The sequence below is a fragment of the Panthera pardus genome, unplaced genomic scaffold, assembly GCF_024362965.1.
Source record: "Panthera pardus isolate Hobbes unplaced genomic scaffold, ASM2436296v1 HiC_scaffold_11, whole genome shotgun sequence".
Lineage (NCBI taxonomy): Eukaryota > Metazoa > Chordata > Mammalia > Carnivora > Felidae > Panthera > Panthera pardus.
In genome coordinates, this window is record NW_026526666.1 from 66,416,834 (window position 1) to 66,430,989 (window position 14,156).

Sequence of the window (14,156 nt, forward strand, 5' to 3'; positions counted from 1 at the left end):
TTCAGTATCCTTCTCTTTAAAATGGGGATTACAATAATACTTACCAAGCAGAGTTATTGTGACAGTTAAGTGGAGTAATGCATATAAAGCACACACATAATACCAATATATGTTAAGCTCTCAATAATAGCAATTATTACTAAAATATTTTTAAAACTACTGAGTAATTTCATGGGTATTTGTATATATATTTCAAACCTTATCAAATTATATATTTTAAAACCTGTATGGTTTATTGTAGGTCACTTATACCTCAATAAAGCAATACTCAATGATGTGTGTGTATATCTTCTTTGTACTACAATGATTGTATTCTATGCTGCTGCCTTGTCAGGATGGTGACAAGCTTTGAATGTTTTTTTTTTTCTTTTCTTATATTGGGGTACCTGGGTGGCTCAGTCAGTTAAGCATCCAACTCTTGATTTCGGCTCAGGTCATGATCTCATGGGTTCATGAGATCAAGCCCCAAGTTGGGCTCTATGCTGACAGCGTGGAACCTGCTTGGGATTCTTCTCTCTCCCTTTCTCTGCCCCTCACCTGCTTGTATGCACATGCTCACTCGCTTGCTCTCTCAAAATAAATAAACATTTAATAATAAAACCTAAGTATTGTAAAACTATAGCTTTACTATTTGTATCTTTTAAAAATTAGTTTGTAAAATACAATGCTCTTGTGTTTAAAATTTTTTTCTTTTATTAATATTTTTTAAATACAAGAGCATTGTATTTTACAAACTAATTTTTAAAAGATACAAATAGTAAAGCTATAGTTTTATAATACTTAGGTTTTATTATTAAGTGTGTCACATTCAGGACAAGGATCCTTCAGGTGATTGAACTGAATGTTCTTAGTGATGTATTAAGATGACATTTCATAAGAGCTGGAAAGGGTCTGAGAGGTCTTTCATGTGGGTTGCTCTCATATTTTACAAAAGAGAATATTAAGGCTCCAGATGACTAGCCCTAAGTCCCATAACTTGGTCTCCAATTCAGAACTCTTAAAATGTCTTAGTCTCAGTGATTTAACAGTGAGGAAAAAAGACAAGCTGCAATGTGGGGGAGAGGGCTAAAAGTTAGCTACAGAATAAAAAATACTTTGAAGAACTAATTCATATTTTTAAAGAAAGTGTTATTTAAGAAGGGCCCTATAAACATTCTGACAACTAAGCTTAAAATAATAGTACTGTGTCAATGGCTTGTTAGAGGTGGCCTGTGATCAATTATGATGGTTTATAGGAGTTGTCATTTACACATTGCCGTAATATTTCATTTTAATTTGTTTATGAGGAAACACTATATGCTTTCTTAATTATGTAAGGGGAAACATTGAGAAGATTCTAAAACTTCACAAAAGAAAGCACTTTGAGAGTTTCTCAGTTGTTTCAAATAATTGCCATTATTTATGAAAATTAGTTTTATCTGTATACTTTGCATAATTTACAACCTTTTAGTCTCAGGATCCTTCTGTACTCTTTAAAAATCATCAAAGACCCCAAAGAGCTTTTGTCTACAAGGATTATATCTAATAACATTTGCCATATTCAAAATTAATATTGAGAAAAATTAAGTTTTTTTATTTTTTGCTTATTTATAAGTTTATTTTGAGAGAGAGAGGTGGGGAGGGGCAGAGAGAAGGGGAGAGAGAATCCCAAGGAGGCTCCCTCTGTGCTGTCAGCACAGAGCCCGAGGTGGGGCCTGAACTCAAGAATCACGAGATCATGACCTGAGCTGAAACCAAGAGTCAGACACTTAACCAACTGAGCCACCCAAGTGTCCCAAGAAAAAATTAAATGTTTACTTAAGATAATAAGTCCATTACACGTTGATATCAATAACACCTTTTAATTAAAAGTAATTGTATTTTACAAAAAATAAAATTAGTGAGTGATGTGTTACGCTTTTACAAATCTCCTTAATGTCTGGCTTAATAGAAGACAAGTAGTTTCTCATATCTTCTGCATTCACCTGTTGTGAATATATCATTTTGGTGGAAGTATAGGAAGAAAATCCAAGCCTACATCCTGGCTTCTCCTGGAGAAAGAAGGAGTATTTTAATAGTCTTTTCAGATAATTGTGAATATTCTTATCTGATACTAGATCGGAACTCAATAAGTGATAGCTAAATGTTAGTTTTAAAAGATTATTTTTAATGTTTATTTTTGACAGAGAAGGAGAGAGCATGAGCAGGAGAGGGTGCAGAGAGAAAGGGAGACAGATGATCAGAAGCAGGCTCTGCACTGACAGCAGAGAGCTTGATATGGGGTTCAAACTCACAAACTGAGAGATCATGACCTGAGCTGAAGTCAGACACTTAACCAACTGAGACACCCAGGTGCCCCTCTAAATGTTAGTTTTGATATGGAATCTACAGCCATTTAAATATACATTTTGTAACTTTGTTACAGTAAGATCCATTGATCTGTCTTGCACTTTAAATAGATCCTTTTCCAGTGCATAATTTTATAATATCATGCATTCATTGTTCATCCAGAGAGTATCGGTCCTCTGAGTTATGCAGATTTTCTAATGTTGACATATTCCATTATTTGATGTAAAAAAAAATGATCACCTGTTAATATCACTACCAATCTCATTGGAAAAGTCTTTAAGGGAGCACATGGCTGGCCCGGTCGGTGGATCATGCGACTCTTAATCTCAAGGTTGTGAGTTTGAGCCCCACTGTGGGTGTCGAGATTACTTAAAAATAAAATCTTATTTTAAAAAAAGAAAGAAAGAAAAGAAAGTTTTTAAGCTTTAGGAAGCTGTTGAACTCATGGTGGCTAATACGTTTTTCAAAATTTTAATTTTTATTTGAAAACTCAAATTTTTTCATGGGTAACTGATAACACTCAGACCTGTTCCTTGAAGTAACAGGCTTGCTTCATTCGTTTTTGAAGAAAATTCTGTCAGACACCTAAATCCAAATAGCCATTATTTGTGTGCCAGTCATTTAAGTAATAACAGTGTTCCATTGAAAAAATTGTTGGTTCAGCACACAAGGCAAACAATTACACAAGTGCTTTTTCCTCAGCAAAACCATCATACTTTGCCATATGCAGCAGGAGTGCTTTTTGCAGACTTCCCATTTGTTCACACAGAGAGTTTTAAAAGAGGTGTACATGGGGCGCCTGGGTGGCTCAGTCGGTTAAGCGTCCGACTTCGGCTCAGGTCATGATCTCGCGGTCTGTGAGTTCGAGCCCCGCGTCGGGCTCTGTGCTGACAGCTCAGAGCCTGGAGCCTGTTTCAGATTCTGTGTCTCCCTCTCTCTCTGCCCCTCCCCTGTTCATGCTCTGTCTCTCTCTGTCTCAAAAATGAATAAACGTTAAAAAAAATTTTTTTTAAATAAATAAAAGAGGTGTATGTACTCAAGAGTCATGTTTAATTAAAAGTAGTATTTTTTACTGATTCAGCAGGGACATTCTTTACTGGACATTTTTATAGTGAGTACATGGCACTGGAGACTTTCACACAGTTTGGTGTCACTCCCTTGATTTGTGCTAAGGTACCAGCAGTTTTGCCCACCATTGTTTTTTCATTGTCAGTGTAAAAACACATTGAAAAAGTCAAATACCATCTAAGTGTTATTATGAAAATTATTTTGATGTTGTGGACCCCCTAAAAGGATCTCAAGAACCCTGTCTATAAACTGCATTTTGAGAATCATTGGCATAGTTAATATGTTCCTAAGAAAATACTAAATCTTAAGAGTATTCACTAACTGATGGAATACCTAGTATGTGGCAAATCTATTTTCCTTTAAGCCATCTTACAGAAAGCCTGTTAGGAAAGGTAATATTATCCATTGTAGAAGAAACTGAGGTTTAAGATATGAAATATTGATTGGAGTAAATAATAGAATAATAACTACCAGAAGTGAATTTGAACTCAAGACACTCAGACTTTAGAAGTCTTGCTTTCAAGAAAATCAGAAAATAAGCCAAAAACTGGTAGAAGGTATCTACAAAAGTTACGTCTAATAAAGGGTTTTTATCTAAAATACAAGAAACTCTTAAAACTCAACAAGAAAATGAACAACCCAATTAAAAAATGAGCCAAAGACCTTAATAGACATCTTACCAAAGAAGATATACAGATGGCAAATAAGCATATGAAAAGATGCTCCACATCATATGTCATCAGAGAAATGCAAATTAAAAAACACCTATTAAATGACCAAAATCCAGACCACTGACAACAGCAAATGCTGGTGAGGATGTGAAGCAATAGGAACTCTCATTCACTGTTGGTAGGGATGCAAAATGTTACAGCCACTTTGGAATATGGTTTAGCAGTTTCTTAGAAAACTAAACATACTCTTACCATATGATCTAGCAACTGAGTTTCTTGGCATTTACCTAGAGGGGTTGAAAACAGCTTCACACAAAAACCTACTCACAGATGTTGATAGCAGCTTTATTCATAATTGCCATAATCTGGAAGCAGCCAAGACATCTTTTAGTAGGTGAATGGCTAAACAAACTGGTTCACCCAGACAATAGAATATCATTCAATACTAAAAGGAAATGAGATTTTAAACCATGAAAAGACATGGATGAACTTTAAAATGCATATTACTAATTGAAAGAGACCAATTTGGAATGACATTCTGGAAAAGGCAAAACTATGGTGACAGGAAAAAGATTGGTGGTTTCCAGGTGTGGTGAGGGGAAATAGAGATGAATAGTCAGAGCACAGAGGATTTTTAAGGCAGTGAAAATACTGTGTATGATATTATAATGATGCATAAATACCATTATACCTTTTTCCAAACATATAAAGTGTACAACACAAAGAGTGAACCCTAATGCAAACTCTGGACTTAGAGTAATTACAATGTGTCAGTATAGGTTTATCGTTGGTAAAAAAAAAAAAACCCCATTCTGGTAAATGATGTTGATGATGGGAGAGACTATGCCTATTGGGGGCATATGGCAGGGGGTATTGGAGAAACCTCTGTACTTTCTTCTCAATTTTGTTGTAAACCTACAATTACTCTTTAAAGAAAATAAAGTCTTTATATGTAAATATACATATAACTCTCATGCCATTCAACAAATAACCCATTTTATGTATATAATAGTTTGATTTAATTAAATCCATGACCCATTTAATGTATATAATAGCCAGTGAGATTTTTAGGCATGAAATTCTTTTACCCCAACCTATCCCTAAGCATTCAGAAGATTATACCCTCAGATGTGTTGTATTTATTTAAAGGTATAGAATTAAATAATAAAGGGATTTTGACTTGATTTCTTTTTGAATTTGTGAGCCTATTTTGAATCTCTGAATCTGTGATGATGGAAAGTCAGAGAATTACAGTCTAACATGGCCAGAAAAAAAAAAAACCTGAATAAAGCCTTGAAATAGATTTTGCAAATGAGTCACAGTCCTTCATTATATTAGGGTAAAGCAGTCTTGTGATTGAGAGATTACCATTTTTTTATAGGTTAATTAACTAATATAATGTATGCAAATCTAAATTTTTTAAGGCAACCCTCTTCAACTATAAAATCAAGCAAACCTGCAGCCCTAATCCTTTTTTCCAATTTTTTGCAAAATAAATGCCCCAACGATAATAGTATCGATCCTTTATAATTATATAACCATTTGGTTTCACATACATTATCTCATTGGATCTTCATATCAACTCTGTGAGGGAGAACAGATTGTATTACCCTATTTTTATATTTAAGGACAGGTTTATTAATCTATTCTCTTTCTAAGAAAACTGAAATACAGAAATTCTAAATGATTTTCCCATAGTCATTGGGCAGTTGAATGATTTAGCCAGTCGAGAATCTCAGCCTTCTGACTACACATCTTTTATATAAATTTAGGTTATGAGTCCCAGCAAACATTTACTTTAGCCCTAAATTCTTGAAATCACTCTCTGAGTAACCATTGTCCCTTCCAAGGGGTTGCTAGCCCTACAGAAACTGCCTGGAGGAGATATAGCCCCATCTTTACTCACTTTTATTCCTTTTTTTTGTGCCTATTCTTATATGCATCTTTTGTCTCTCCACCTGGTATATATGTTCCCTCAGGACAGACTTACACTGGGCACATAGTAACTCAGAAATTCCTGACCCTGTAATTTCCTCAGTGGATTGTGATTGGTGTCTGAAATAGAGTGATGCAGAGGCCCACTTGGTCAGCTGTAGGCTAAGGAGAAAGTGCTGGCCACTCCTCTTCAGGAATTACTAGTAGCTATGGGAAAGGTTAATGTTAATAACTATAGACACCAGCCCATTGAGGAGCCAGCCCATTTGTAGTACTATGTACTTTTAACGAGTACTTTCCTCCAACTTCTAAAATATGTCCTCTTATAACTTACACATGATTAGGCTGCTATGCAAAGGTAGTCACAGTAGTATCTAATCACCATTTCTCTCTCCAGGTCCTAAAAATAATGATCATTGGACTGATAATAGGTCTTCTGCCTAGTCCGTATACTTTCAAAATCAGCTTTTACTTACCTTAATTTAACCCTTTCAAAAGTCCATTGACGTAGTTAAGTCAGGGATTACTTACCTCAATAAATGGAAAACTCTGGCTTAGAATAGAGACTTTCACAAGTTCCGGAGGCTGGGAAGTACTTGACTCAAGATTTTTCTGGCTCCTGGTCCAAATTTCTTTCCATTATGCTACACTGCTTCTAATTGTCAGTGACATTTACCATCATTATTGTTTCATTACCAGAGGATTTCAGGATGGGGGAGGAGAACTTTTTTTAAATGAAAACTATTGTGAAAGTTAACATGACTTAAATTTAGCCTGTGCTTCTTATCCAAATTAGCTTTGCTTTTCTTGGTACTGAAATAAAATAAATTGAGCTAATTATGATAAATGATGAATAGAATGACAGGAAGGATGCAGTTTGCTTTCTGTAATTATTATTAATCAGGTTTTCTAGCATTTGTAAGGTACAGGGCCAGAATATATAAATGCCAAAACAAACTAACAAAAATCTCTAACCATGGGGCACCTGGCTGCCTCAGTTGGGAGAGCATGGGATTCTTGATTGGAAAGTCGTGAGTTTGAGCCCCACGTTGGCCATAGAGTTACTTTAAAAATAAGTAAAATGAAATGGTTAAAATGGCAAAGGTTAGGTGTACTTTACTCCAATAAAAAAAATAATAATTTAAAAAAATCTCTAACCAGACTAAAGGAAAAATAAGAATCAAATACAAATGATTTTTATCAGTATAATATATATGACAGCACATACCTCACATGATTGAAAATACCTGTATAGTTATGTGACATTTGTAGTTTTCATTCCAGTACTTGTCTTCAGATAATTAGCTTATTTGTAACACGTTTGAATTGTACTCATGACCAACCCACTATTGTGTCTTTGGTTGGTTTTTATGAATTTGCAGATATTTAGGTTTCCTCAGATATCAGTTTAATTCACACCCAAAAAGTTACCAATGGATGTTTTCAGTGTGCTAATGGAGACCCTATCTTATTTCTAATAATAATAAAAGAAACTTTTTATCATCATTATATTAAATACACCAATGTGTCATTTCATGAACATTAGAGAAAACACCCTCTTTTGGCTACTTAATATTGTTTTAATTCTATGTAGACAAAAATGACATGTACTCATATGTGCTCACATTTTCCCAAATTTAATTTAAACCTCAAATTAATTATTTAATATCTGACCACTAAAAACTTCAATAGAAGTAAATATATGTGGCTTTAATTATGTTGGCTAAACTAGGCAGATTCTTTGGGTAACATCTTGGATCATAATGGTAATAAAAATTAACTGAATGTTTGTGTGCCAGGTACTGTGCTAGGTGCTTTACATATATTATAGATTCATAAGCTATAATAATTTGATATTGTGGATTAATATGATTAAATAATAAATGACATTGTTAATATCTGTGGAAATTTTTCTTTTTAGTGCCTTCAACAAACACTATTCCAAGCACCTTCCAAAAAAGATTTATAGAGCACTGCCCTGGGAATTAGTAAACTGAAGTATTATTCTATTTGGAAAAGTAACAGACATACTAGTAGTGGGTGGTGATGTGGAGGTTATATATGATTAGCTTTATTTTAGACTTATTACAGTTTCCTGGAGCACCAGTCTATTGTCTTATGAAAAATAGCCTTGACTAAAAATAAACTATTGGTACTGCATCAAAATAAAAAGCTTCTGCACAGCAAAGGAAATAATCCACAAAATTAAGAGGCAACATACTGACTGGGAGAAGATATTTGCAAATGACATATCTGATAAAGCATTACTATACAAAATATATAAAGAACTTAATACAACTCACACCCCCAAAACAAATAATCCAATAAAAAAATGGGCGAAGACATGAACAGACATTTCTCCAAAGAAGACATACAGATGGCCAACAGACACATGAAAAGATGCTCAAAAGATCACTCATCATCAGACAAATACAAATGGAAACCACAATGAGATACCACCTCACACCTGTCAGAATGGCTAAAATCAAAAACACAAGAAACAACAAGTGTTGGCAAGGATGTAGAGAAAAGGGAACTCCCTTGCATTGTTCGTGGACATGCAAACTGGTACAGCCACTGTGGAAAACAGTATAGAGATTCCTCAAAAAGTTAAAAATAGAACTACCCTATGATCCGGCAATCACACTACTGGGTATTTACCCAAAGAATACAAAAGTACTAATACAAATGGATACATGGACCCCCAATGTTTACAGGAGTATTATTTACAATAGCCAAGTTATGGAAGCAGCCTGTGTCCATCTGTCAATGAATGGATAAAGAAGAGGTGAGATATATTTTATATATATATAATGTATATATTATATATACACGTGTACATATATATAGTATATATATATATTATGCATACACTGTGTATATATATTATATACATTGTATATAGATTATATACACATTGTATATAGATCATATATACACATTGTATATAGATTATATATATATACACACTCACATATATATGTGTGTATATAGACATATATATAAATATTATTCAGCCCTATAAAAGAATGAAACCTATTAACATTTGCAGCAATGTGAATGGATCTACAGAGTATAATGCTAAGCAAAATAGAAAGACAAATACCATATGATTCACTCATATGTGGAATTTAAACAAAACAAATGAGCAAAGGGAAAAAAGAGAGCAACAAACCAAGAAACATACTCCTAACTATAGAGAACAAACTGATGGTTACCAAAGGGAAGGTATATGGGCAAATGGGTGAAATACATGATGAGGATTAAAGAGTGCACTTACTGTGATGAGCACTGGGTGATGTGTGGAATTGTTGAATCAATATATTTACACCTGAAACTAATGTAACACTGTATATGTTAACTCTGCTGGAATTAAAATAAAAACTTAAGGCTGCCAATACCATTGGCAACTGAGTCGGTGCTGCATCTTTTGTACTGATTGCTCCCTGGGCATTGAGAACAGCCAGGCATCATGTCACCTTGTGGGTGGTGTGGAGGAGAAAACCAAGGTATATGTTGGTAGTCTGGGAACCAGTGTCAGCAGAGGAGAGTTAGAAAGGGCTTTTGGTTATTACAGTATCTTAAGAACTGTGTGGATTATGAGAAATCCTCCAAGATTTACCTTTGTGGAATTTGAAGATCCTAGATATGCAGAAGATGCAATGCGAGGCCTGGGCAGGGAGGTGATTTGTGGTTCCCAAGTGAGAGTTGAATTATCAACAAATATGCCTCGGAGCTCTGATTTTGATAGACCAACCACCTGCCCAACATTCCTTTGATCCCAATGATAAATGCTATGAATGTGGCAAAAAGGGACATTATGTTTATGAATGTCATCTTGACAGCTGGTGGAGGAGAAGCAGGTCACAGTCTAGATCACATTTAAGATCCAGAGGTAGATGATACTCTTGTTCACATAGCAGGAGCAGGGAAAGGAGGTCAAGATCACCATCTCCTCAGCGATCAAGATCTGTGTTTCTCTGTAGATCGAGATCAGCTTCACACAGAGGTCTACGTCTGGTTCCATAAAAACATCAAGATCCCCATCAAGGTCAAGATCAAGAATCAGTTCTGTTTCACTATCAAGAATCAGCCATGGGGCGCCTGCGTGGCTCAGTCGGTTAAGCGGCCGACTTCGGCTCAGGTCATGATCTCGCGGTCCGTGAGTTCGAGCCCCGCGTCGGGCTCTGTGCTGACCGCTCAGAGCCTGGAGCCTGTTTCAGATTCTGTGTCTCCCTCTCTCTGACCCTCCCCCGTTCATGCTCTGTTCTCTCTGTCTCAAAAATAAAAAAATAAACGTTAAAAAAAAAAAAGAATCAGCCAAAGTCCAGATCTCCATTTCCAAAAGAAGCCACTCCCCATCAAGAAGTACACAAAGAAGTGCAAGTCCTGAAAGAGTGGACTGAAGTTCTCAAGTTCACCTTTTAGGGAAGGGTCATTTTGTTTACATTATTATAAGGGATTTGTGATGTCTACAAAGTGTAACCTAGGAAGGGTATTTCAGTTATCTGAATAAATGGATTTGGGTTATTACTCTATAAATTCACAGCAGTAGGATAATATAAATTTTTGTTGAATGTATTAACATCCTGTGGTCTGAAAATGTGGGTTTTAATCTGGTACATTTTAATAAAATGTTTCTAACTAGAAAAAATAAAAAGAAAATATAATAAAAGAAAAAAAATAAATAGAGTAAAGGAAAAAAAAGAAACCAACCCTGCCAACCAACATCTTCTTCTCAGACTTTCAACCTCCAGGACTGTGAGAAAATAGATTTATGTTGTTTAAGCCAACAAAAAAGAGGCCTTGACTATTGTAACATCCCATATATGGAAAAATTTCAAATTTTCAAAGCCTTCCTGGTAATATAATGCACGGACTACTAGAGTGAGCTTTCTAGTCTAACTTCAAAAATAATAGAAAATATCAAAAGTAAAGTCCTTTTGTGAAACATGGCCTCATTTTGTTTACAAATGATGGATTCTTCTTTTTACAGATGTGTCTTGCTGAATCAGGGCTATCTTATCCCTGCCATCGACTTACAGTGGGGAGGAGATCTTCACCTGCGCAGACCCGGGAGCAGTCCGAAGAGGTAAGCCTGTTTGCCAGCTTTTCGGTGAATAGGAGGCCTGTCTTTCACCGACCTGCCCACTTCCTATTCTTTTTTATCTGCCACACAAATGAATAGATAAAGTTAATGTAGCGTGAATAAAGTCTCAGTAAATTCTTGAAGACAGAAACTTTTCATGCGAGTTTATTGCTAATGTGCTCCTTCTTGGTGTATAAGTTTCATGTTTCAACAGACAGAATTCAGGTGAATTGGTTGAAATGAATTTTACTTAGAATTGACAGGTTGACTAAAGGGTTTTCTTTGCTGCTAACTATATAGTAGAATACAGTTATTAGGACTGATCCTGAAGGTCCTTTAACTCCTGGAGTTGGAGCACTTTCTATGAGCCAGATGTTGTGCTCAATACTAGGTAACAAAGATGAATAACACTGTTTCTATACCAAGGTGCTCAGAGTCAAACATGGTAAATTAGCAAATTAATAATAATGGCATAATGTAATAAAAGCAGTGATAGCATATAGGGAGTTATAAAAAGAGAAGAGGGGCAGATAAGATTCAGCGTGTTTGTGTATGGGATGTGTGTCTTTATGGGTCTGAACAGTGTTAAAAGGCAATATCTTTTCCATGGTTACAAATAGCACTCTGTGTCCAGCTATGACTTTGGATACAAGGGAATGGGGAAAGATAGATTGTACATTACAGTTTAGCTTTTTAAAAAGTTTTTATTGAGCTTTTTTTATTGAGCTCCCACTGTGTGCTAAGAAAAATCATCACCATGACTTAAAAAAGTGTATGTGATAGAGGTCATAGCTAATAATACCAAAAAAATGTTACTTATTTCATTCAGTGTTTCAGGCTAACATATGATCCAAGTATTCAACAGATGGACTAGTCCAGTCAAACCTTTTTCCATTTACATTCTATACAAAATATAGTTGCAAATTTTTATTTAAACTGACTATATATTTTGAATACTTATTGTGGAAGCTGCCACAGGACCTTTCCAGCCATCTTCTGAATATGTATTTATATCACTTAAATATGTGAAAGAGAAATTATATTGTAGTCCCTGCTCATCCTGTGAAAATGATAATTTGCTGCTCCGGTTTTTAACGTTTTTTAGAAATCCACAAGAAAGAAAAGGTTTTCCTCTGCTACAAATACTACTGCACTGTTTTCTTGGGCCTCTAAAAATGTTAATTTCCTTTAAAGAGGCCACACTATTTTATTCAGCATTTTATCTCCCTAATCCTCATGAAAGAAAACATAATATTGAGTTTCACTGTTTGGCAGAAATTGCCAGAAATAATTTATTGAAATATTTCTTTCTTGAGGCGCCTGGGTGATTCAGTCAGTTAAGCGTCCAACTCTTGATTTCAGCTCAGTTTGTGCATTCAAGCCCCACATCAGGCTCTGTGCTGACAGTGTGTGGCCTGCTTGGGATTCTCTGTCTGCCCCTCTCCCTCTTGTGCTTTCTGTCTCTCTTTCAAAAATAAATAAATGAACATTTTTAAAAAAGAAATATTTCTTTCTAGTGCTTGAGTATGTTTTTAGTGCTAAAGCAGGTTATGCTCCAACTCTTTAATGGGTAAATCCACTACATTAAAATGTGGCCAATTAGCTCCACCCCATTATTCTGTGCTCTGAAAGGTGACAGATAACCTGTTTCACTTCATTTTATTTCCTTCTCTCACTCTCACAAATATGTGTTATTTGGCCAGACCCTTCAGCAAAAAAGAAGTCAGTGCCATATAGTAAAAGGAGTGTTGATGAGGCTGGCACACTCTAGGTTAGAGAAGAAGTAGAGTGGAGTTAGGAGGCTTTGCTAAACTAAAGAGTCACAGTCTTGGGAGTATCTAAAAATGTGATTATTTGGGATGAAACTATTACTTTTCCTTCTCTGGCTAATTGTAAATATCACCCTTTCAGGTGGCTGGTGAGAAATGGACGGACAAATGTGACTTGGGCTTTTATGCTGTCCTAGAATTATACAACTGAAAGGGATTTTTTAATTTGATTTCCAGTCTTCTCTCCATTCATCCCTCATTCATTTAAACATTTATTTAATGTCTTCTAGGTGCTAAACATTAGGACCATAGTCTGTATGCTGAAAGAGCTCACTCAGAATATACCTTCAAAATATACCTGTGTTTTATCTCCAGTAACAAAATTCTGTTTCATGAGGCAAACCAGTTCCATTGTTGAGCAACTCTGTCTGTTGATATCTTCCTTATATTAAACTGGAACCTGTGTCCCTGCAGCCTCCATCCAGTGGTTCTGCTTTTTTTATGGTTTTAACCCTTTTCCTAAATGATTTCATGTTTCAGGACAATTACCATTTTTCTATTGACTGTCTTAAGCCTGGAGTTAGGAAGCAGATACTTGAGATCAGTAGTTAAATTTAAGTTTTGAATATTATGGATTATAGTTATTTGTCCTCTAGCTGGGGGAATTTTGTTTCTCATATCCTCCTTCTGGTCCTATACCTGTATTTTTTTATGATTATTCACCATTTTAATTTCCTTCCCAGCCTTCCCTGCCCCTGACCACCTTTTAATGATCTTTCCATACCTCTGGGTACCTAGCTAAATATCTCCCTCTCCTTTTCCCAGGTGCTTAGGTGAGACAGGGTAGAGACCCATGGACCCAGTCTTCTGGAGAATTACCCAATTCTCAGTTGATAGAGAGGGAGGGGTACCCCAAGAATAAAAAAATAAACTTCAAATGTAGTTGACTAGTTAATTAGTTAATAACTTCAGTTAGGGAAACATCTATTGAATGCTCACTATGAGCTAGTCAGATGAATATAACCTGGTAATTTCATGTTATATAATTAACGAGAAAATTGAGGCAAGCACAAGATACTAGGGGAGCACAAATATGGGGGTGGGAGGCACAATGTTCAAGAATATTTGCAAGCAAAAGCTGTGTCTGCTTTATTCACCTCTGTAGCCCTAACACCTAGTGTAGTACCTGGCCTGTACCAGCCACAAAATAAATATTGGTGAGTGAATATTTTTTTTAAAAGAAGGAGAGAGGGAGGGGTAGGAGGAAGAGGAAAAGGAACAAGTTGGGAGGGGAGG

The 14,156-nt window shown here is 35.6% G+C and overlaps 1 protein-coding gene across 4 annotated transcripts in view; it reads left to right on the forward strand.

The window, feature by feature from the left end:
- FAF1 (Fas associated factor 1) overlaps positions 1–14,156 on the forward strand; it is a 514,818-nt gene that overhangs the window by 333,878 nt on the left and 166,784 nt on the right. For all 4 annotated transcript variants that reach the window (XM_053895524.1, XM_019449338.2, XM_053895535.1 and 1 more), the window contains one exon: positions 10,999–11,094. In XM_053895524.1, coding sequence (XP_053751499.1) covers positions 10,999–11,094 — 96 coding nt within the window. The remainder of the gene's footprint in view (positions 1–10,998; positions 11,095–14,156) is intronic.